This window comes from Pterocles gutturalis, unplaced genomic scaffold (assembly GCF_000699245.1).
Source record: "Pterocles gutturalis isolate BGI_N339 unplaced genomic scaffold, ASM69924v1 scaffold9630, whole genome shotgun sequence".
NCBI classification, from domain to species: domain Eukaryota; kingdom Metazoa; phylum Chordata; class Aves; order Pterocliformes; family Pteroclidae; genus Pterocles; species Pterocles gutturalis.
Genome location: NW_010140774.1, coordinates 14944 through 27779, shown reverse-complemented (window position 1 = coordinate 27779; position 12836 = coordinate 14944). Strand labels below are relative to the sequence as shown.

At 34.7% G+C, this 12836-nt stretch overlaps 1 protein-coding gene across 1 annotated transcript in view; it reads right to left on the bottom strand.

Moving 5' to 3' along the window:
• The window catches only part of SMG1 (SMG1 phosphatidylinositol 3-kinase-related kinase), a gene marked incomplete at both ends in the record, with an annotated part of 46463 nt that overhangs the window by 19677 nt on the left and 13950 nt on the right, over positions 1–12836 (bottom strand). The window contains 16 exons of the mRNA XM_010083800.1: positions 244–492; positions 1179–1299; positions 1974–2133; positions 2524–2671; positions 3065–3174; positions 4989–5190; positions 5856–6001; positions 7101–7255; positions 8028–8195; positions 8881–9077; positions 9372–9571; positions 9871–10011; positions 10562–10663; positions 10747–10834; positions 11590–11708; positions 12178–12339. Of these exons, the coding sequence (XP_010082102.1) occupies positions 244–492; positions 1179–1299; positions 1974–2133; positions 2524–2671; positions 3065–3174; positions 4989–5190; positions 5856–6001; positions 7101–7255; positions 8028–8195; positions 8881–9077; positions 9372–9571; positions 9871–10011; positions 10562–10663; positions 10747–10834; positions 11590–11708; positions 12178–12339 (2468 nt within the window). The remainder of the gene's footprint in view (positions 1–243; positions 493–1178; positions 1300–1973; positions 2134–2523; positions 2672–3064; positions 3175–4988; positions 5191–5855; positions 6002–7100; positions 7256–8027; positions 8196–8880; positions 9078–9371; positions 9572–9870; positions 10012–10561; positions 10664–10746; positions 10835–11589; positions 11709–12177; positions 12340–12836) is intronic.

The following is a 12836-nucleotide window of genomic DNA, read 5'->3' as shown; positions in this document are numbered from 1 at the left end:
ATTCAGCATATTCAGATACAGATTGTAACAACATATTTTTACAAAGAAAGTTCTCTTTTGAAGTTAAAAATTACAAGTAAGAAAAGACTTGTGAAAATACTTTCAGCCTGAGACAACAGTTATTACAATGAAATCGGTTCCTAATGATACTGTCCTATTATGTTTTCTTCAAGGTCAGGGGAATTAGCCTGGTTATAAGGACAAGAAGCTCAAGTATCTACAATATAATTAGCCAATACTCACCTGCTGTGTATAACAATTTTGTTTTCTCAATATCAAGTTCAGGACCCCATTTTTCATCTATCTGACCTGGTGCAGACAATTTTTTGAAGTGCTGGACTAAGTCTTGTGCAGTGGTGGTTCTTCCTAGCTGAACTTCACTGCACTGAGCAAGGAGTCGTGTAGCTAGGGCAATATTTCCTCGCTTCCGTGCAAATTTTGCTGCTGTTAAGCCCAGCTCCATTAGATGACTTTTAATCGGGACTGTTGGTTCTGAAGAAGAAAGCAAGACACTCTAAACAAAATTATTAAACAAACAACAATTGTACCTGGGGTATACAGATAATTTCTGCCTAATATATTCTGTACATAGCCATCAGTAAAAAATTGCTCAGCTCTTTCCTATTTCCTAAAATTTCCTTCAGAAATTTAGAGGACTTAATTTTTGTCTAGAATATTTATATACCTCATCTTAAACAAAATAAATATATCCACAGATTATCTGCTGGGCAAAGTAATTTCTTTACTATAAGCATTCCTCTTAACTAAGAAATCTACTTGTCCCCTAACACAACTTCTCTTTCTCCCATTGCCTTTTGTTACACTGCCATTTAAATGGCTTTTCTGACTGTTTTTAAGGACCCATTATTGATAGTGTTGAAGTGCTCAAAAGTGAAAGCATTTAAAGCATGAAGAGATGAGCAAGTAAAGTGCAATCAGAATAGTATAGAACTACTAAGCATTTCCGAATAAAGATTTATTTTTTTCTTTTTTAATACTGTCTACATTACAGCAGTAATTGAGACCCCTAGCTGTAAAGTAAGACACCAAAATAACCAAAACTTGGCTTTCAAGAAATAATCCACCTAAATAAAAGAACACACAGCTGGTACTTCCAGCAGATTTAAGTTCAAATTCTGCATTTACGTTTCATAACACTAAAATGAGCGTTTATCTACCTTTAAGTTTTTCCATCAGTTGATTCTGGTACACTGTGTACCTCAGTGCATGCATCCATGGCCTTACATCATGCTGTTTGCATGACCTCAAAGCATCATTGAAGAGAGGTATAAGACAGTCCTGAAAGAGGCAGAGAATTTACATGGCTGTCATGAGCGACATCTTTACTAAAACGCATTTTCACTTATTAAAACCAAAGACCATTTTAGTGCAGAGTAAACATTATTTATATTAGTAGCCACTCTTTATTGTCAACTAATAACACGCAAATGTGTTCTATGTAACTCTAGACAGACATGCTTGATTTTGAGACAACTGTAAGAATAGCTCAGAATCAAGCAGAACTGTTTTTTGAACAATTACAAATTCGAACTAGATCATTCATGCTGGTTGAAGTTTAACAGTTTTTAATTGATGAAGTGACTGATTTTTGATAAATATTTTCAAGTTACTTTTAAAGTAAGTTATGTGTGTGTTGTAGGAATAAGTGTTACAGTTTATTTAGAGAAGAAATACATCAACAATTTCTAAAAAGCAACTACCAACAAAACTTTAAAAACACTGTCAGTGTAATTGAAAGAGATAATACATTTATAACTATAGAAAAAAGTCCAACTGGGGTGTAAATTTAAAAACTTGAGTCAAGGTATGTTCAAAAACTAAATGAGGTCTTTTCACAGTACAATTAACAAGGGTCAAAATAATTCATACGTGTTCTATATCAAGTGCTTCATGACATGACTACTCAACAGAACGACACTACTCCAATGTAGGTTTTAAACACACAGACATACCTCTGATGTCAGCCTGTTGGATACAGTGTTTTCCAAAGCAGAAGAACAATACAACTGAAGAGTGCTCAACACTGGTAAAGACTGAGATACAGTGAGTGTGGAAAGTCTTAAAGGTCCAATAGCAATTCGTGATGTTTGCTTTAAGTACTTTATAACATTCCTGAAATAAAAGAATCAGAACAGTCATTTTTGTTAGCTAGACTTTAAGAGTAAACAGTGATATCAAAATTACTGACAAAAAAAGCAAATTCAGCATCTTCAAAGAGAGGATAAAATCTTGCAATATCATGTACAAGTTGTAGTATGATACTTCGTTATTAAACTGACAAGAAGCAGTACTTTATCAACTCAAAGAACTACGTTATCTCCAAGTTAAACAGAGTCTTACTTTTCCTCAGTAAGCTTGTAACTCACAACAGTTAAAGCTGGTAGCAAACTACCACAGATGCCGAAGCATGAAGCAGAGTATGCTTTTCATAAATTTATGTTTAAGAAACTAGAACAGCTTTTCACAGTACACTACATTCACTCATAGCACATTTCAACTTACTCAGATATTGACTGCCACTTCTGCTCCTGTTCTATGTGGTTTACAGCTGTTGCCAGACATACCGAACTTCTCAGAAGCTGTACTTCAACTGCTTTCTGAAGTTCTCTTGGATCAGGACTTAGCATATTAGGAAGGAGCTTCTTCATGTCTACACAGAGATCAAACAATTGAAAACAACTAGAACTGCCAAATTTTATCCAGTGTCACCATTTGAGAATGCCATTTTGAGAGCAAATTTTTTGGAAAAAAACCTCTTTTTAACACATATATATACACACACACATATATATTTAATATATATGTATGTATGCATGCATATTAGAAATTGATGATAAACACACTAACTCCTGAACACACACTTGTATTAACATTTAGATTGACCATTGCCAATCATTTTGAAGTTTGATTCATAAAGGTCATGGTCAATCCACTGAACACAGCAAACTGCATTCAGAAGTTTCAGTCCGTTATCTATAGGGACAGATAGAAGAAGAAATATTTACTTTTGTATTTGAAGTAATGGTAACTTATGCATATATACCTATTTTTTCTTTGGATCCCCCTGTAAGTAGGTTGATATTTTCTCCTGGTAGTAATTCTAGTTGTTCAGTGCATTCAGTAAGTTGTCCAGACTCAAAGCTGCTCAAAGATCTGCAATTCAATGTTTATAGTTTTATTTTCACCTTTCTTACTTCAGTCCAGTTGCTAAATATCTTAATACAGCAAAAAAGACTCAAACCTAAATCAAAACCCTACAAAGCACTTACAATACATTGTAAGCAAAAATCCCCATTTTTACATAGATCAGTAAAAGGCAACAGTACTGCACCACACGGATAAATTCAATATCAAAGTGAAAGGAAAAAAACTCCAGCTATGAAGCTTTTCATATTCCATCACACTATATATAATACTTTTCTACCACAGTCAGGAACTAAAAGGATGACTTTGGAAGAGTTTAAATACAAAGACGACTCCAAAGCTTTCTTCCCCCGTCTGTGCACAGAAAAGTAAGGTTTGGGGCAGAATTTCACAAGACTGTGGTTTCAACTCTTCATTTTACATGAAACCAAAATTCCAGAAATAACAGAATATTGTCCAGGTCACAGATTATGCAAATTTATATTGCTTAACAGCCTGGAGCAGCAAATTTAACTTTTTGTTTTCACTGTTCTACATTAGGAAATAATTTGGGCATTATAGATTTTTACCGAACTACACAAAAACTGCACTGAAAGGTTAAGAGCCTTGATGGCTCAGAACACAGAAGACTTGAAGGTTCAGTATTCCTGTTACCATCCACTGAAGAAGGAATTATCTAAATATCTGCATTAGAAAAGAAAAAAATATTCAGCATATGAAAACTCCCATTTCTGCTGAATTATTTTGATCCTTATTACTACAGAGAGACTCTTTTCAGCTTGCTCAGGTACAGAAAAGTCAAAGTGCTGTGCATCCTCAGGAGCTCTTTACAGGATTTTTTTAATGATATAGTATCTTCCAGTAATTATCTGGGTGAAAAATAACTCAAACCAGCCAAAAGGACCAGACTTCTGCGATACTGCAGCAAGCATTTGTGATGTTTATCAGAAATACCATGGGGGTTTAGTCCACAAAATCATGAGATTCAGAAATGACAGATCTCACACCTGCAACAAGCACTCACTCTCTTAGTGGATTAACTGCCCAACACTGTTACTGGAGCAGGAAAAAGAATCGCCCCTTTCTCTCACAGAAGTAGTGACCTTTGCAGACCTGCAAGATTTTATTTCAAAGCTTCCTTCTATGCTTTTATTTCCAAGTCAAGAAATTTCAGCCAAAAGGATTTTATGATGCTTACTGCAATAGTACAGGGACAGAAAGCAATCAAGTTGTCAAATGAAACAGAAAGGACCCTTAAACCTTGAAGGACTATTTCAGTGCCTCAAGTATTTTTTAATGAACCAGACAAATATCAAGGGTTAGGAAATAAGTGCGCAAACTACAATTCTAAACTCCATTTTAAAAAAATGCACAAGAAAAAAATAATTTAAGCAGCCAAGACCATCTCCTTAATATACTTTTTGCCTTAGATTAATGAATTAAAATATTTTTAAGAACTGTACCACTGACAAGCATTTTATTTTTTACTATTTAAGTTGTGAGAAAGGATACCTCTTCTGCCAATAGAAGGAGAATAAGTTTGATCTCTTTTACTTTCAACGAAATGACGTTTTTCTGTAGTACTAAGAAACCTCAGTCATCAGAAAGCCACAGTAACTATTTAGAATGATGTTACCTCTTTACTTACCTGTATGGCTAGTAAACATCATTAAAAGTTTTCCCCCTTCTAAGAACACAACTTCCTTCTTATCACATCTCTATTTCAACAACATCCACTTTCTAAAATCCATTAAAACTTTAATATTTCAGTTCTAAGATACCAAACTCTAAGGTACTGTTGAATAAATCAATTATATCCTTACTTTATGTAGTTAAAATCTGCTTTCAGGTTGATTGAGGTATTACTATTGCTTTTCTTCAAGTCATGGACCATATTTTGCCACTCCTGAACAGCAGCCCAGTCAGCAATGGAAATGTAACATTCACATGCTTTGTTACCCAAGTAGTTTATAACTTCAGGTGAAGAGTCACTTGGCTTAGTCAGAACAGTTTTTCTAGCTTCTCCTGAGAAATTAAAAAATAGTATATATACTTAAATACATATTTATACTTACATATTTTTAAATAGTAGTTCTACTACCCAAATGTAGTTTCTACATCTTTTGTCAAGAAAAACACCTAATTTTTAAAAAAATCAAGTAATTACACATTTACAGTATTCATCTTCCACTTATACTTTAAAAAAAAATAGAACCTTTTCAAAAGGGGGTTTTGTAAAGAAGCATCAAAACATGAAAACTGCTGAACTAAATTAGGAACAAAGAAGGTCCCTTTTCAAAGATGAAACTGAATACCAAAACAAAGTCTCAGTAGTTAAAAAAAATGAGTAACTAGTGCATTTATGATACCGTTATGTCATAAATACTAGCCTCAAGCTATGACAATCTAAAATAATTTAGGATTTATATTAGTAAATTACAAAATATTTTACCTATTATTTCAGGTTTCATTCAGCTAGACCTCAGTACTGCAAACCCTCATATCTACACATAATATTGGTTTCAATGGCATTAAGTGGTTCAGTTTAACTGCAGACAGAAACAGGTTTTCAGATTTAAGAATCAGACACTATAATTACCATGGCTATATCATTGAACATTCTAATTTTACATACGTACATACAGGTACAAAACTGTATTTCTCTTAAGAAGAAACCAATGAATACTGACCATTCAAGGAATGCTTTGGGCTGGCATTATTGACACTATTGGAATTGGCCAACTTCAGAACAGTTTTGTCAAAGCCCGCTATGCAGCAATCCACTCCTGTCATGGAGCACAGGTGTTCCTGGTATTCCGCAGTTGCTTTTTCAAACCTTAAATGGTTAAATATCTTGGTCAGCATTTTACAGAACCAGTTTGGTTTTTTTTTTGTAAACAGACTATATTTCAAACATTTCTTTACCACAATACTGAAAAAATTCACGTATCACCTTCAGCAAAAGAAAGGGATTAACATAAAATACAGGTTTACCAGCTGAAGTTCCAGGTTATAGCATAGTATAAAAGCTGTTCCATTCAGGTTTTAATGCCAACTTCAAACCAAGCACAGATTGAAGGAGATAAATGAGCTTTATATTTGACTTCACACTTTTAACCTGAATGAGCAAAGCTGAAAACTAATTAGCTATATATCCTTTAATAGAGGATTGTAAAACTGGGTCTAGGGCAACAACTCACACCTTCAACTTGACACTTCTGAGGAACTTCTCACATATTACAAAGCTGCACATTATTTTACAGTATCTTACAAGAATGGGAAAAACACAGTTATAAATATAAAACCTTATTTTTTTGTTTTGTTTGGGGTTTCTTACATGGCAGGTAAATAATGAAAGCTGTCCCTTTTTCATTTCGTACAGAAGAAAGGATGCATTCCTTTAAGGAGATGAAAACACCAAAATTAAGGCATACCCTATCTGGAACTTGACCCACTTATTTGTATCTGCAGCCAAAGATTCTACTTCAATAGACATAGAAGCCACTTTTTCAAAGCTGAACTAAAACTGCAAAGCATCTCCCTAGGAGTCCCTCTCTTGGCAAACTGTGGCAGGTAATCAGATCACACCATTGGTCAGAAACTTCATTAGAAAATATTTAAATTAATAATATTTTGCAATGGAAAATTACATACAATATGAAAATAGTATTGCTATGTACAAAAAACTGAGAAAAAAGAGCTTAGGAACACCATTTATATTTAAATCCTGTAATTTAACTAAAACTAGAAGTTAAAATACCTAAAAATGCTGGATGTGTTGGGTATCTCTGAAAGACACAATGACTTTAATTGACACGAAAATTAGATCAGTAGCCTTGATTCATGCCGCTATTTAAAAGACTCAGAACTAGAACTATGCATAAGAAGGAAAAAATGTCCAAGTTTGTAACAGACAGTTATCTGAGAAAACTTACCGCCCTTCTGCTTGTTGAGCTACAGAACTGATCCAGGCAAGGCTCTTCCCAACTACAGCAGAAGACCAGACAGCGATACCCTGAATAGCTTCAGGACAGTGAAGTTCACATAATGCTTCTACCAGCATCATAATAGTCACTTCCAAATCATTTCCCTAAAACCAAACCAAGAGCTTTATTTAACAAAGCCCATATAAAATAAGAGATATATACATGGTTAAAACACTTAGAAATGGTAAAGCAGTATTTTGTCATATGCATCTGTAAGTGAAGTCTCTGCATATTCATCTTTTACATTGCTTTTGAAAAACAGAGGGGAGCTAAGGGAAGAGTATATGCTGTGAATTCACAGCCTGAATGTCAATAGTTAGCAATCACTATGTAATGGTCTATACCTATATGAGAATTCATAAAGAAGCAGGAAGTAATAAATATCTATTAAACCTCCTTTGTAAAAATGTTTAAGCAAATAATGTACTGAAGAAACTATGTAACCTTTTTAAAAAGGCTTAACCACTTTATCCACTCATCCCTAGTTACTTACAGAGGAAGGATATCTTCACGACACATCCCCTCCAACTCAGACACTACACTACCACAGCTTGGGAAGGCCTCACGCTAATACAACAGAAGTTTCATAAGGTTTAAGCAGAACCTTCCACTTAAAAAGAAATTTCTCAATTCAAACTGTCCACAAACTACAGCATGCATTTACATATAGTATTTGACCACATTTATACAGTACATCCTCGTCTCTAACCTACGGTATCACTTAACCACAGAAGTCGGTCACTACAGAAGTACGAGTTTAAAATGTGGATTTAACTAACAAAATCTTTTACAGATTTAACAACTACTGATTGCCTTAGCTAAGTTCTTTTAGAAAATCATGGGAACATTTTTGCAATATTTTTGAAAAGAGAGTACCTGAGAGATACTATTATTAGTTTTCATTTCTGTGAGTAAATCAAAACCGTGCCTGACAGTCACAGCAGGCTGGCCAGCCAGCAATCCAACTCTCATGATGGAAAGTCTAATCCGTGTTAGCCAATCTTGGCATGTCTGACGATTAGTATAAAAGAACGTCCTGATAACCTTTAAAGACAGAAAAGATAAGTTTTACAATACTGTTCTTCTATATGAATCAGCATAGTTACATTATGTACTTAAATATTTATAACCATCAAAGTCAGGACAGCTCTCTTTTCTCCAGTTGAGTTTTCAATTGAGAGACGAAGAAACTGGTAAAATTTTGCATCTTGAATTTTATTAAAACAGATGGTCTGAAATCATGCACAACACACAACTGGACAGGCTTTCTGACAAGCTAAAAATCTTGAAGTGAACTGACTATAAACGATACATTACTGTCATGTCGAAGTCTGTCAATTTAACAGCTTATTTGAACAGTGAGGAATGTTTTGCAGTGAGAACTATAAAAAAGGGTATGTTGCTTATAAATAATTATGATATTACTCAAAAAACAATTTAAAGCCTCCAATAATTGTATTACTTTATAACAGGACTGTTGACAATCTACAAATAAGCAACTGCTACAAATTAGAGGTACTAGAGACTTGCTTAATTTGTACCACTAGAAAAGCTGGTACTCCAGAAATAAACCTCATTTTCACATGCTCTCTAGGCAAAGCCAGAGGAACTAAGAGGCTCAAACTTTGAGTTTTGGTGAAGTTCCACAATTAAGACCTGAAAAGCCCCGAAAACACTGTTCGTTCAATAGATTGTTGCACGTAACATCAGCACTGTAACAAAGACAAACCTTGGGTGGAGAGGTAAGGGCATTGGCACATCCTTCATAAGCATTGTACATCAACTTTTCCAAGTTCTCCAGATACTGTAGAAGGAGAACAAGCCTAAGCTGGTTGCTACTGTGTCCTTCGTCATTGTCTGCAGTGGTCCACTGGCTAACATCTTGGTCAGGGTTTAATGTATGGGCTGCAAGACTCCTAATAATACCTACACATTTTACCAAAATATGGGAAAAAAAAAAGTTACCAGACAGTATTTTATTTAAATCTTACAATGGATAGCAATGCCAAAGTAAAATCTCTCATAAGTCAATAGCAATCATGCAAATGCCCTTTGCCTTTACATTTCTTGATGTGTCACAGAAAAACATGCTAAAAATCTAGAGTCACTGAAAAATAAAACCATTGTGCTTCTTGCCTTGGACATGAAGGTCCTAGCTGCCCAATCTCTTACCAAAAAAAACCCAAAACCCACTGCAATAAATTATATTTTTTACATTACCTTCAATTGTTTGAAATGTATCTTGGGCTCTACCCAGAGGAGTTCTTAACTTGGAAAGAACAGTAAACTGAGCTGCTTCCCAAACAGCCCATTGCCAAAGGACTGCATCAGTCTTCAACAGATTACGAGGGATGGTTGGTTGATCTCTCTTATCTAGTCTTTGACAGCTATAGAACAATCTTTCTAACCAATTATCCTTCCTGAAAGAAAACATCAGTATGTAAACAAAAGTTCATGTGGTAATAAGTTTATACTGCACACACTTCAGCTACCAAACAAATCTCTCATAAGATTCTTTCCAAGCAGCAATGTACCTATGCAAATGTGCAAAAAGTTGTGTACTTTATTTATGAATATTTAAAGATAAATGTAAAAAAATAACTGAAGGTAAAGCAATATAATTTGCAAAGATAATTACAAATTTTAAACTAGATATAGTTTGGAATTGTTCACTATGAATTCAATATCCATGAATTTCAGTTTTAAAATAAGTTCTTACCCAGTTCGGTGAGAGTTTCCATATAAAATAAAACTAATGACATCAGAGAAGTCCTGCGGGTGGAATGTATTACTTGGAGCTTTGCTCATATGACTTCTTATAGCCAAAGAAATTTCTTGTATTTCTGTGTGGGTACGGTTACTGCAGGAAGAGGCAGGGGGGAGGAAAAAAAAACAGCCCATGCTATAATGTACTCGAATAAACCAATAAACATTGTGCAAAAAAGTTACATGTGAGGGTGTGTGTGTATAGTTATATGCACAATGACTGGAAATAAGTATACTCTTTTTATTAAGACAAAGTGCTTTAGGAGTTCAGGTCTTTGAGACAAATTGCAGGATATAGTATTGCTGAAGCTCTGGATAACATGGACCTTGTAACCAACCATATTTACTGCAAGCAGCACTGCAGAGTTTATCAAATTTGTTAACTACTTTGTGCATCACCTACTGTTCTCAAACCTGTAACAGTAGAAGATACAGCAAAACACTGTCATAAATTTGTTAACTACTTTGTGCATCACCTATTCTCAAACCTGTAACAGCAGAAGATACAGCAAAACACTGTCACGCTTTTTGATTTTAGACTAAGAAAATCTAACAACATTTGGCTGGCATTATTTTTCAGATAAATTTATTCGAAGAAAGGAACCAAACCATTCTCTGTGTTGAAGTTAATCTGAATGACTTACCTTAACACCACATCTAAAGGAATTGACTTCAAAAGCTTCCCAAAAGTTTGTCTAACACGAGCACCGCTATGTACTAGTTGAACGCGACACACATCAACACACCTGTACCACCAAAAAGGAAAAAAGGTCATACCATTTCCATTAACACCATAATTCAAATAATACACAGAATTCTGTGCAAGTACCTTTGCAAAAGGTCATCCGGTAGAGAGGAAGACAGGGCATGGAGGCTACTGCATGCTTGAAGACAAATATTCACATCTTCCAGAAGGGCTGAATGAAGGAGATGAAAGAAAAAAAAGAGTTATTCTTGCTAGAATTGGATAACATATGCCTTATTTTGCTTGTGGCAGAACATCTAAAGACATTTTTACAGCATAACCAGTAGGAGACAAAGGCTTTAAGCAATACTTTGATTTAGTTGACTGGCTTTACTGTAACAAGTGAATGCTTAGTAACAAAAAGTCACTTGTGTTACATGTTACTTATGGGCCTTTTCTGACAGCTGACAGATTAACCCTTCTGTGCTCTCCGTACATTGGCATTACACACAATATATTTCAATAAGAAAAAACTAAGGTAAAATTAGTAACTCCCGGCCTTGGGAAGCTAGTGGTCTTGCTAGCATTATGCTACTAAAAGCATTTGTTTCCATATTTCTGGGTTATTTTGAAATACAAAACAATACATCATGTTATGGAATGGTTCCACTGTTTTGGATAAAATAAAACATAATCTTACAACTAAGATTTGGCACATCACTGGCCTTTTTGGTAGATCAATTTCACAATCACAAATTATTATTTTAAGAAAATAAATGTCTACATAAGTAATAGGTAGGGATCCATTTGAGAAAAATTATAGAAGGGAAGTGTAAGGTTTTGCACAACACAAAACAGAAACATCCCTAAAATTAAATGAAACATCAAGCACAGTTCCAGCTATCAGTGGCATAAGACAAAGTCACTTATGTACTTAATTATGCCACACAAAAGACAGTTAATAAGTAAAAATATGCAATATCTTACTGTTGGCTAAAAGTCCTTTACAAAACTTATGAAAAGACGGGAGAGAAAATAATGGTGCATAAGTTTCTGATTTTTTCATCAGAACAGCCACTTCCAAAGCCCATGTCATAAGTAGTTTCCTTCAAAAAAAAAGTATTAGTCACTCTATACAGTTACAGAAAGATTATCTTTCAACATAACACAAACTACTTCACATTACAAATGAGTATCATACCATAACTCATATTTTCTATACAAAAGGTTTGTAACATTAAAAATATCCCTAGCTTTCACAACATTTGGTAATACAGGACTGCAACTACTGTAAAAGGGTACTTTCCATGAGCAAAAACTTTTTTTTCAGTTAAGTTTGACAGCTCTGCTTTTACTATATAGATCTCATTACAATTTTTCTAGTTTTCATGCATAAAAATGAGCAGCTGCTTGCTTCTTCCACAGGTATTTCATTATTAATGTTTCATAAAAACCAAATACTTGACTGGTTAAATTTACCCCAAGTTTTACAGATGTAAATTATTCTGGTTTCTCAATTAAGGCATTCTATGGGAAAAAGTAGCATCTCCTGATTAATAAGAAAATGTTAGTTACCTGGTATCTTGACTAAGGTTATCCTTCTTAAGCAGTAGCCCCAAAAGGTTTAGTATGATTGAGAAATGTTTTTTTGTTGCTGTGGTTACCGTACTTATAACGGCTCCATCAAACAGAGAGGGGGAGGAAGAACTGAGGCTACTGGATATGAAATGGTCATGCCTGAAAAGACAAGGAAAAAAAACCTGAAAACCACCCCAAGTTAGGGATACTTCCTTAAAGTATACAAGAGGGGGGGAAGACACCAATAAATCCCCAAAACAAGCAAACAAAAAAAACTCAACCAAAAAACCCAGCAGCAAAAAGTTAACATACACCCACACAGCAACCATCTTATGTCAAACCCCAAGTGTGCTGATTCCTGGCCTAAAAGAACACAGCTGCGATTTTACATCTGTCCATCCAGCCCGGTAACCTGGTTTCAACTGTGGCTGGTATCAAATGCTTAGTGAAAAACCACAAAAACCAAGAAACATACAAAGCAACAGTTAAACTCATCTATTCCCTTGGTTTGACACCATTTTGTAGTAATAAGGTCCAAAACGTGTTTAAATCTGTTTACATTTCATTACCTCTCCTAGATCTCACAGTAAGCAAAACAGTAAATAATCTTTCCTTATGTACTTTCAGTAGAGCTCTCCCTCAGTTATCTCTATTCA